At 36.7% G+C, this 12,423-nt stretch overlaps 1 protein-coding gene across 2 annotated transcripts in view; it reads right to left on the reverse strand.

The window, feature by feature from the left end:
* Positions 1 to 12,423, reverse strand: part of TAF2 (TATA-box binding protein associated factor 2) — a 60,979-nt gene that overhangs the window by 10,021 nt on the left and 38,535 nt on the right. Inside the window, exons 21-25 of one of the 2 annotated variants that reach the window (XM_042036581.1) lie at positions 8,769 to 8,838; positions 7,159 to 7,268; positions 4,692 to 4,921; positions 1,910 to 2,062; positions 1,391 to 1,496 (exon numbers count right to left, since the gene is read on the reverse strand). In XM_042036581.1, the coding sequence (XP_041892515.1) occupies positions 1,391 to 1,496; positions 1,910 to 2,062; positions 4,692 to 4,921; positions 7,159 to 7,268; positions 8,769 to 8,838 (669 nt within the window). The remainder of the gene's footprint in view (positions 1 to 1,390; positions 1,497 to 1,909; positions 2,063 to 4,691; positions 4,922 to 7,158; positions 7,269 to 8,768; positions 8,839 to 12,423) is intronic. The other variant, XM_042036582.1, reaches the window with a different exon arrangement.

Genomic DNA, 12,423 nt, shown 5'->3' on the forward strand with positions numbered 1-12,423 from the left:
CTAACAGCAAAGCTGTCCTGGTGGAGTTGGCTGTAGGCACATGTCGTTAACTGAAGGCCATCTGGAATACAGAAACTAGACCTCCCTGTGTTTTAATGTCCCCATAAGAACTTAATTTCTTAGCTGAGAAGTGACAGCAGTTACATTTTATAAAAATAAGGAAATTAAAAGAAAGAAATAAACTTCCTTAGTGGCTACAGCATCTGCCAAAGAAGAAAAAATGTTATGTCCAAGGCCCTAATGGAGTATGAGCATCCAGCTTCTGCACCACTGGCACCAAGGCACCAGCCTCAGCAGGATTCTCAGGGCAGCAGCATCCACCCGCCCTTCTCTTAAAATGGGGCCACTAAATTGCCTGGTCACAGAGAAAGCAGATGAGGTCACCTGTCAGCATAGCTCAGCACCTAGGGCAACTCAAGATGGAACCAACATTCCAGATCCTGCTGCTAAGGTCTACTTCTCTGTTACATTACGCAGTCACTGGATAAAAAGAGAAAAACAAGCAAGAGGGTAATTACTCTGAATTCTACTTCTAAAGCCAAAAACTTCACTTTAACACAATACAGTACTGCAACCTTAAAATCTTGTTCTGGATCTGTATGGAAGATCCCTCAAAATGCTCTGTACATTGTCACATGACCTCAGCTCCACTGGCATGTTCTGGAACTGAATTTTGAACAGTTAAAATATTTTGAGAAAATGAGACTAACCAATTAATTTCTTTGCTAATGACAGAGAAGCAAAGAAGGTGGAAGTTCATCAATGATGTTCAACCTGTCTTAAGGTTTCTAAGAAACACTATGCTTTGAGAATAATTTTGTCAAGTGTATGAAAATAGATACTAAGAGAAGTAGTAAAAGAAAGGAAGTGCTTGAAATGAAACAATTTTACTCACAGATGGAATCTTTTCAGCTTTGGAAAGCCCTTCTAAATACCTTTGAGGCTTGTATGTTTTTTAACTGCTAATATTAAGTTATAAATCATTAATATTTGAGGGTTTTTTTTTTACTTAAGAGTCTTGCTATTTTTTTAACCTTCAAAATTACTATTTTTTAAATGACACCTATGGTGAAACAAGTTTTACCTAAATGCTTATGGGGTTCCACTTCAGCTTTGTGCTCTTTTATTCATTCCTTAGCTTTTCACTTTTATAAGCATGATTTATACTTGTCTTACTTAGCTATGTGTGAAAATACATATGTATACACTTACCTACACATCTACTGAAACCTAAAGAAAAGTTCTTATGCACCCTTTATAATCCTGGAATTCCAGTAATATTTAACACTTACCAACACTGTATGTATGGAAATAAGCAGTAGCAGAAAACACCTCACAACTGAAGTAGTTAAAAAAAATACAAACATCTTGCCTATAAAGTTACTCGTACCTGGTGTGGATGGTCTCTCCAGCATATTCAAATGATGGTAAATGAAGGCTTGGCTGTCATGAACTGTGTCCATATCAATTTCCTCTTCCTCTTGAGAGTTAGAGAACTAAGATATCAGGAAAAAAAATAAGCAGATGCTAATAACTCATAAAAACATCACTAAACAGGATTTAAAATATTTCATTTTTGAGGTAAACTGGGGGTGAGAGGGAAAGGAAGTGATATCTACCACTGCAAAGGAATAAAAATTCAATAAAATTAAAAAGGGTCAGTGTGTTTCCTTCTTTCTAATTTACTGTGAAGCTGTGCGAACAAGAGCATTATCTGTCAACTTTAGTTCTTGCCAGCCAATAAAGAATCTGATAGGAAATGATTTTGCCAAAGTAAGCATAACAACTGCTGTACACATATACACAGCATGTCTTTTGTTTGAACACAGCTTCAAGGGAAGCCAGCAGACACCACTGCTGTTATTCTGAACACTCTACACATTGTGCAAGTTGAATTTCCATTTCTTACTCTGATTTTGAGTTTGACTTTACTGTCTTCATTCTTCTCTAGTATTTGCCCTGGCTCCAATGGAGACCCGAGTGGCATATCAGCCTTCCTCTTCACCCCCTGCTGATGACCAGAAATGCTGGATGCTGTTTCCTTAATAAGATGATCATCCTCCTGAAGCGGCATTAAAAGACCACAATTAGAAGATAGCAAGATCCATGTTTCAGAGAAAGAGACCTGATACCTGAAAAATCTTCTGAGTAAAGTGGGTGATTTGAACAGAGTCTTCTCTGTAGTTCTGGCAAGAAGTATTTTCTAAAACCCTGTATGGATTTGTGCCAACCACTCCTACAAACATAGTTTCTCTTTACTTCTATCCCTGCTCCCTCTGCATATCTAGCACTGGCATCTTTTCTGTCGCTTCTCACAATCATGGTACTGTTGGTGTGCAACAACATTTGCTGCCTCTGAATAGCCTTTCTATAAATCTGTGCCTCGCTGACTCTCCTCAGGCCAAATCTCAGTTGAAAAACTGCGATAGCCTCTGATCTACACATGGGATTTAGCTAAATCTTCTTTCAGTTTGTTTTAAAAGCTAAAGCTTACTTTACTTAGTTCAAATCATAATGAGTACTCATAACTTCTTCTTCTTTATTTTCCAACAATATTTATTAAAAAGAATAAAACTGTCTTGTAAATTACTGCTTAGATTATAAAAAGAACAAGGTCAAAGAAATATAAAAATAGGAGTCTCCTAAGTTATACATATAGTAATGAAAACAGGAGACAGGTGTTTCAACAAGTCCAATACACAAAATTTAGAAGGGAAAATAAAGTATCCACAGAAGCAAACATAATTAGAAGCTCACTAAAAACTAGATAAAAGGCATATATATAATAGATTCTCAAGGGCATATATTGCTCTCCTGAACTGCTCTGCCTCTATCCTACAAAGAGCACTCTAGCCCCACAAACTCTTGCCCTGAACAATCAAGTTCCATTTTATGAAGTGGGTAACTTTTACCATCCTCAGCAGCTTTAGTGGCACTGGTCTGTCAGTACTGATTTTAACATGTTTATGCTCTCAGAGTATGTCTCCTTCGAAGAATCTAGTTAATCTGATAAATTCTATCACCTGTTTATTCTTTTTTTCCCTCAGTTACATACATCCCTTTTTTTCATCCCTACCATTTTTTGTCCAAGGCACTGCTATTGTGAAACACTTCTGGACTGTCTGACATAAGAGGCAGTCTTTGTTTTATGCTACTGGAAAATCAGTACCCTGAATTTTGGGGGAGTTACAGTGAAATGGTTACCTTAAGGTAAGGGGTTAGGAAAATGTAGATGAGGAATAGGAGAAGATACAAAGGATGAATTGCGAATTGAAGCTTATACCAGTGCTATATTTCCACACCAGTGCAAGCCAATACACTGCTAAATGAAGCAGCCTCATCCCCACACAGTTCTGTCCTGGGGTGCCACAAGCATTTTTACAGCTACGTGACGAACTGACTCAGGAAACTCAAATATCTGTTTATAAAAAGGTACTGTTCAACCAGATCCTTCCTGATCCAGCTCACTATGCAGCAACAAGTACTATGCTAGCACAAGGAAGAGGAAAGTTTAGGAAAAGAAGAGTTAAGAGGAAATCTTTTGATAGTCTGGCTCCAAAAAAAGTTTGGGTGTTCACTGAACTGCAGCCTAAAAACCTGCCAACAAAATGCTTCCTAGTATTTAATTCTAATGATTAGGGACGCAAATTTGGACTTACTACATGCTCTGTAAATATGCAGGACAGGTCTAACAATATCTGACTCTACCAGCATTTTCTCCCCCTGCTGGAAAGGGCCTGCAGCGTACTGTCAACCAGTACTCTCAGTATACTTTTCAATAAAAACTATTTAGACATTAACTATGGAACTGATAAAGTAACAGTAAACCATCCCATTCAAAAGGGTGGAGAGAGTTTCAAACATGCTAATCACATGTTTACATTCTCTTTCAGGATTTACTCCTGGACAGTTTCCACCAAATGCAGTTTTTGAAACTGTTAAGAAAAATCACTCATTTCCATGTGTGTTGATTTTTCTTTCCCTCGTAATTAAATCTGTCCAACAAAAATACTTGGTCTTGAAGCAGTGGCAGTTATTCTTGAGGAAAGTATGACCTTAATAGTTTATAAAAATTTGTTTTCTAACTACACAATGGAATATGTGTTAGGACTGAACCCTCCGAATCCAGAAAGATACCAAACTGAATGTATGCCATTCTTCAGAAGTTGTTACAAATCCTTCAGAGCACAGTACTAAAACATCAGATTCAAATGTTCAATGCAGATGTGTTAGATTTCCAACTTTCACATCTCTTAAAGTTATTTAAGATGAGGTGTATCTATGTATTTTAAGATGCAATAAATTCACTGATAAAGGTTTTGTTTTGGAAAATTGGATAACTTGCCTATAAGAAACAGTCTCATGAAAAAAGTTTTCATCACAGCATCAAACATTTCTGTGAATCATTTCATATCTCAGAAGCAATATATAAAGTTTCGTAAAGAACAGAAATGATGAGACTAGAAAAAAACAAGTAAAAAGCTTGCATATGCGACACAAAACAGTTAAAAAATGTCCAAAAAATCATGGTATATGCCAGCTTTTCAGGAGTACAGAATAAAGAGCAACGAGGTAAGAAGGTAGCTTAGGTAAAGCATGAGAGGCTTGAACACAATACAAAATTCAATCAGCAACCCATGCAAGAACTCAGAGCCAGCTGAATAGGATGGATGCAGATAGTTTGTGCTTACGGTGTTCTGAAATCCTACTGACTGTCCATGATTGTTAGTACTATTCACAGGTTCCTGATTATTTGCAACTGATTCAGGGATGATCGTTGGATTAAGTACAGCCTTCTTTTCTTTCAGGTTAAGAACAAGTCCAAGCTCTGGTAATGGTAAACAGGAAGGTCTGCTGAGGCCAAAGAGTGTGAAATAGAGGTCCACAGCACCACATCGTAATCTCCAGTCATGTGAAGTTCCTAAAATCCAAAAGAGATTGTTAATACAGAGATAAAATCTCCTCCTCTCTCACAAATAAAACTGCTTAAGTGATCTAGGCCCAGCAGAGTATGACATTTTCTGTGCTGGAGATACACTTCCTTCATTATTCCTGGCTCTCATTAGCTCTAATTCATATGCTTTCTTTTTAAACTTTTTTTCTTCTTAAACTTTCGTGTTTAAAAGAAAGGCTTTAAGTTTCCTGGGTTGTAAGTTAGACATGTTTAGCAGAACAAGACCAGAAAAGTAAGTGCTGTAATAACATAATGAAAAATAAAAGAAAAATAACCACACCCATATGTCTTTATTTTTCAAGTTGAATTCTTAAGTTTTCCTACTGGGCAAGTAAATAGAGCATTTTATTACCAAACTGGCTTCCTGTATCAATGGATTTGGTTGCATTTGCCTATGTATTCCACACAATGTAGTAAGAGCTTTAAGCATGACTAAGATCTTTACTCTCTAGAAACTGGATTGATCGAGAAATGCACAGGCATGCTTTTTAACATCATTACTATGTCCTGTACTTCACTGAATACACAATACTGTATTAAAAAAAAGTCTTCTTACTGCACAAAGCAATACTTTATTTTTTTATTATTTTTCACTGCAAACTGTGTACTGCTTTTATATCTTCATACACAAATGGTCTAAGCACATTTGGCACCAATCACAACAGAAAGACATTTAACATCTGGTGCAATCTGCAAATACAGTGATTCTGGTGTTAACTCAGCCCAGCTCCTGACTGACTGCAAGTTTATTGAACATATTGTTCCCCAGCAGGAATTGAACTGTATCTGGTAAACAGGACACAGACGTGCCAACTGCCATGTTAATGTGGCTGTGCAAGACTTAGCACAAAATAAAATTACAAGATCTATCCTTGTAAATAGTAGTTTTATGGGGCCAAAATAGTGTTTTGAGTAAGCCTAGCTTACTTACCAGTTACAAATCACCAGTCACACTCACCCAGTTACAAATGAAAGCAACATGAATATTCATCTGGACATTTCTAACATTAAAATACTCTCCAGAGAATGACACATTCAAAAATATCAATTTTAGAACTATTGTAATATTATCAATTTAATTCAGATTAACACAGAGAAAAAAAAGATTACATATATCAATCAGAGTCTGTTCTCTATTATATGTGCTTATGTTAAATGAAAGCAACTCATGATTCTAGAACCATGCATGTTTAAACCTGGCTACTAGCTTGTCAACTAACAACTTTTTTCAAGGCACCCTGGAAGGCTATAGTTATCCCTTACAGAAAATTAATTGAAACATTATGTCATCTCGAGGCATAGAAATTTAAGTGCTTAAAGCCCCATGAACTTTAATAAGAATGTATACCCTATTTGTTTCTTGCAAAAAGAGGTAATGCTTGTAACACTGCACACACTCTTCTCTCATGAAAAAGCAAAAACAAATTCTCTGATGGGAACATCAAAATTGTTTATTTTGTGTGTCTGACACTTGGAAAATCCTATGAAACTGAACTACTAGTAGTCTCCCCACTTCAACCCCTGGAGTGTAGCTGTAAACTTTCAAACACTAAATATAATGACACACAGAGAACAGAAAGCCTGCAATGACCTAAAAAAAGCTATATAAATGTTTATATGTAATCTATGTAGTAATGTGCCAGATGTTAAAGGGCAGCTTGTCAGGACTGGATAAAACTGCGTCAGTAATGAAAAACAGGTCAATGGTAAAGACGCAAGCCTTCTCTCACTAGGATCTTTCCTAATCTCAAAAGGCAAATTGAGTTTTAGGTCTATAATGTGCTTCTAAAAATCTCATTTAAATTATCTATACCAATGCTGTCCTCTCGTATTCTCTGTAAAAGAGACAAAAGAGGACAAAAAGAGACATAAAACAAACTCTTAAGTGTGGCACAGACACCATTATTTGAAGAAACACTTCCTTTGAACATTTTTGAACATTAGAAATATCATTCTGTGAAAAAGGACATCAAAGCACACTACATCAGTAGACAAAAGAATTAAAAACAAGGTTTGGTAGCCTATGTCACTAGGAATGTTCTGGAAGTACATAGATTATATTCAACGTCTGAGACTGGATTTTCAATTTCTAATCACTGAAACTAAGAGAGCTCATGGTATATTCTGAAGCAAGTCTTTATTTCAGAAAACCTCACAGTAAAACTCCAACACAACAAAACAACAAAAAAATCAAAAACCCTAACCTGAATTCATCAGTTTCCAAAGCTGATCTACCAAAGCTTCATTACATAAAGGGGACTCCATATTCTTGGTGAAAGGTGGATTCTTAGTCAGCATATCCAAAATCTTATGCCTGAAAGAAGCAGAACAGTAATCTTTATTATCTTCCAAAAGAAAAACCCTAAGGATACAAAGTCTGTTAGTTTGCAATATTCTTACAAAATTCTTAAATTACAAGATTCAATCCAAATTTTTAACCAATGTTTTATGCCTTTAGTTCTTTCTTCTGTCCACAATTATGCATAGACACAGATTTACCATCAGCAATATAACTTAGAGATAAAAAGTGAGGTGCAAAGCACTAGGATGTTTTTAGACGCAACTGTTAACAGTTGTAGGCTACATTATGCTCTTCTGTTTAGTAATGATCTTTTTTGAATACTGACATGGAAATTTACCAAGAAGCAGCAACACTGGCAAATAAACTCCTTACATACTGATACCAAAGAGTTTCTAAATAACTGCAAATGTTTGTGACGGACACAAAATGGCAGGCCCAAAAACACTGACCTGCACATTTTCCTGAAAACAGACACTGCCACCTCTTAAGTTGCATTGGTGTCTGAAGATCCTGCACTTACCATATTGCTTACAATATTTACACACTGAGCTGAAAGTAGATACATTTTTGTTTCTTCAAACTTGGCCTTGAAAACATTTCACAAATAATTCTTTTTTCCATTACTTGTTATTTTAACTATTTTTCTCTGTATAGCCAGCTTTCACCTTGCTGTCTTACACATTTGGAACAAGAAGACTCTTGCAGATACTTTTTTTTCTGCATTTTCTTTTGGAAGAGGCTAACATACAGCACTCAATTCAAATTAAATCTCCTTCTTAAACTGAAGCTAAACCTGTATTTATTTTCATTAACAAGAGTGACAGAAATGAAACAGAACAATCTTGCAGCTATGACATTTGTACGAAATCACCTATAGAGAGTAAAAGTAATATTATTCAACTTTATATTAGAAGTAATATTATTTAACTCAGTATTTTAATGGTGGTCATAAGAATAAAGTGTTGGGAAAAAACAATTATTATGAACCTTGGTGTTCACAGGTTTGTAATGAATGTGCTAAAATACCCAACCAGTCATGTGAAAACAAAGTTGAAACAAGCAATACTAGAAATTTCACCACATCTTCACATGATCCTTTCACCCCATCTACAGTCTAACAATTGCTTTACACCCCCTGCTGTCCAAATATTGTGTGTACTATGTCTCAGACTGTCTTTTCTAAATATCACAAAGTCTTTTTTGCCATATGCAACATCATATTTATACACTTTATTTATGTTCAGGAAATAATCTCTAACTTCAGACTTCTTCCACAAGGTAGAACATAAAAGACAAAAATAACATAATGCAGAATTAGAACAGAATATACTAATTTTTGAGATGTGAATTGTTGAAACATCAAAACACGTTTCAATTAACCTAAAATAACAAGAAGGAAAAACAGTTTTGTGAAGAAGCAGTTAAAGATCTGATCTATTCTAGTGATTCCAGGTGAAGAATTTACTTAGTAGCTTCAGCACTGGTAAAAAACCTGTCTCTTTATTAACTCACCTTATGTAGGGTACAGGATCACTCTGAACCATAGTAAGTAGCCACTGTAATTCTTCATAGCTCCTATCAACTGCAAAGCAAAATAAACCAAAATGCCTATTAGAAGGATTTTGATGAAGACAATCATGAGTTCCTGAATTAGCACATAAAGAGCCTGAGTGATTGCAACTAAAGAGGAATTCCACTAATTATAGAGCAAATTCAAAGTTTAAGTGTTTTACTTTACATTGAAATAGAAATATTTACAAAACTCTTCCATGCCTCAATTGTTCAATAACAACCAGTTTGACTATTTGCATGAGCATTGACTGGGAAAATCAGAGTAAAGGCTCATCTTGATATTGTGAGCTTCCTAAACTGAACACATTCAAATATCCTTTCAAGAATCAGAAGCGTAACATTTTCTGTAGAGAATATACAACTCTCATACACAGGAATCTGTGAAGGATTATCTTTAAATAGGATAGAAAGAGGAATACTACAGGGCTTATATAAAACTGCAGTCATAGCTCCCCTCAGTAGCCTTCATTAGTTTTTTAGATCATTATACTTTGCAACTAAAATGGATTTTGAAACCTATCAGCACATGCTTCTAGAAAATTGCTGGTTTGACACTGTTAGAAACGAAGTCAGCTTGTTAGATTGAAATGTAACTTACATTACAAAATTCCTTTGATTATCAGAGTAGTATTGCAAAATATGGGATATCATGATCACTCATTACACAAAACATGAAAGAATTTTTATGTGATCTTTTTGTCAGGTGCATAACTAAGATTTTTTATAGCAGTATTCTCCTTTCTTTAAAACAATGAAGAGGGTGTATTAATCATTACTGGATAGACAGGTCAAAAAACACTTCTGTTGCTTTCATTTTGTGGTCCTAGCAAAAGGGTCTTTCTTCTCCTAGCCAATCATACTTTCAGTTCTAAATACCTCAGTTCAACTTTTCTTCCTTATTTCTGTTAGTTTTCAGTCAACAATTTTAAAATATAACTTCTTTCATCCAACCAATTCTTATACCTATTATTCTCTTGTTATTTCAGTAGGGTAAGTTGCTTTTAACAGAAGAGTCATTTATTAATACTAGAAGAACCAGCACTTTAGTTCTATTACAAGTTTTAGAAATACTTTGGACAGCTAAAACATAAGACCCCTTTCTGGGCTAGGAGAAGGCAACTACATTAAAATATTGCTTAGAAGATGTCTGAAGAGTCATTTGCAAGCCACTTGTGAATCAGCACTGCTCTTCCTACAGTCCAACCAAAACAAAACTGGTTACACTGGTGAGGCTCCAGTAAACCCTGTTTGGAGGCAGAATGTATTAGCTCACACAGTGCGCTGTTCAGAGCACAGCTACACTGTTCTGCATGATGCCAGAGCAAATTTGTATCCATACACATCAGAACTACAATCTCAGATTTGCCTTAAAATCCAGAGAAATCTTTGAAAAACTATGCCTAGAACATACTTCTAAGGGAGTAGTGACTGCTTGTGCTCAGCTCAGTGCACAGCTGCTTTTTCTGGCTTGGAACAGAAGGCAGCTAGAACACTGCAAACAAAAGTTGTTTTGCATGTAACAAAAATAATATTGTATTACCACACAGCAAAGAATTACCACACTGCAAACATGAAGTCACAATCATTAGCAAATTGTAATTACTTTGACTAACAGAAGGTATTTTAAAATGCTTTTTTGCTAGAAAATGCAAAGCCTGAGAGATAAATCCTTTAGGCTGGCAGTACTGTATAACAAAAGTGGGTAACACCATACTTTTGTAATTTTTTTTTGTTGTTGTTTTTTAAACTTATTTCTGCTAGAGATGAAGTAAGTCTTCCCTGCTATTTGCCTTATAGTGTAAACTAAGTCTTCTAGGCTTCCAAAGCTTTGCTACTAATGCATTTAACCAGCTCCTTAAATTTACACAGGAACTATGAAACAGTTTGGACAGCAATGACAAATTAAACCTGACCTCAGGCAGAACCAATCTTATTACCCAGAAAAACCATACACCAGCCTGGTTTGGAGACCTCGCAAGATCATCTGCTCCAATCTTCCATGGGAAAGGGAGCCTAGATGAGATTATCTAGCACTCTGTCCAACTGCACCTTGTAAACCTCCAGTGATGGGGACTCCACCACATCCCTGGGGAGGCTGTGCCACTGACTGACTGTTCTTACTGTAAAAAAATTTTTTCTTGTATCAAGATGAAACCTCTCTTGGTGCAACTTGTACTTGTTAATCCTTCTCCTTTCCATGTGGAGGAGAGAGACACTCCATCCACTTTGTAGCTGCTGTCTAAGTACTGGGATATTCTGATGAAGTCTTCCTGAGCCTTCTCCAGTGAGAAAAGACCTAATGCTGTCAAATCTTCCCTCACAGAGCAGGTTCTGCAGCCCCCTGATAATCTTCATGGTCCCTCTCTGGACCCCAGTCTGCCCACAACTTTCTTGAACTGTGAGGGCTGCAACTATACACACTGCTGGAAGTACAGACTGAGTACAAAGTAGAGTGGGATGATCGCATCTCTGTCTCTGTTAGTACTGCCCCTGCAGATGCAGCCCAGGATCTGATTTGCTGCAGCCACACGCTGCTGACTCGAGGTCAGCTTGTTATCCACCAAGACCGCAGGTCCCTTTCAGTGATGCTGCTCCCCAAGCACAGATCCTGGCCTGTTCTGGGCTCTTTGGTTATGCTGTCCCAGGTGCAGGACCTTGCACTTGTTAAACTTCATCCAGTAGTCGCTCACCCGCTCTCCCAGCCTGCCCAGGTCTCTCTGTGAGATGTCTCTCCCTTCCGCTACGTCCACCTCACAACCAGCTTTGTCATCAACCAACTTGGTGAGGCTGCTTTCAGTGATGTTCTCCACATAATTTCTGAAGATGTTCCCCGAGGGACCCACTTGTGACAGACTGCCAGCCTGAGTAAAAACCACTGATCACCACGCTCTCAGTGTGGCCCATGACCTGAATTCTTACCCACTGCACTGACCACCCATCCTGTCTGTAGCTTGCCAGTTTGTCTAGGAGAAGGCTGTGGGAAAAGCAGCATGTGTAGATTTTCATACTTCTGATAGATATAAACACAAGTCATTGCTTTCAGAAACAAAAATCCCCTTGTGATTTTTTTTCAAATTACAAGCAGTGTTGTCTCAGTTCTCAATTGCAGCAGACCATCTCTGACACTGAAGTTTAACGTTCATCAAATTTGATAATGGTTATTTATTTAGAATAGTTTGTGGTTATCTCTTTTAAGTATGCAACTGCCTTGTTCCATGCAAATAACTATTAATAGTCATACAGCTCTCACAAGTTAACTTTTAAAAGTCAATAAACTCTGTTCACTTCAAGCCACTTTAGATAAACTGTCAAAGCCCTTGTATGCTGCCTCAAGCATTTTAAAAAGTTACCATGTCTGAAAAAACCCCTTGCTATTAATGGCAAAGAAAACAACTTATTCAGTTCCATGGAGAAATTATTTCTTTTCAAGTAACTTAAAACAAGGTAGTGTTATTCCTACTCTAAAAGTTCCACCCAGAAAACACAGACTTTCCTTTTTATGGAAATTACAAAATCTGTCAGCTTCCTTTACAAGAACTGTTAAAAGCCAGCTTTGGCACAAGCAACAGGCTTTTGATAGCTGCTGGTTTGCATC

The sequence above is a fragment of the Corvus kubaryi genome, unplaced genomic scaffold, assembly GCF_017639235.1.
Source record: "Corvus kubaryi isolate FWS band 111438036 unplaced genomic scaffold, C.kubaryi_AGA036_p1.0 37385, whole genome shotgun sequence".
Classification (NCBI taxonomy): Eukaryota; Metazoa; Chordata; class Aves; order Passeriformes; family Corvidae; genus Corvus; species Corvus kubaryi.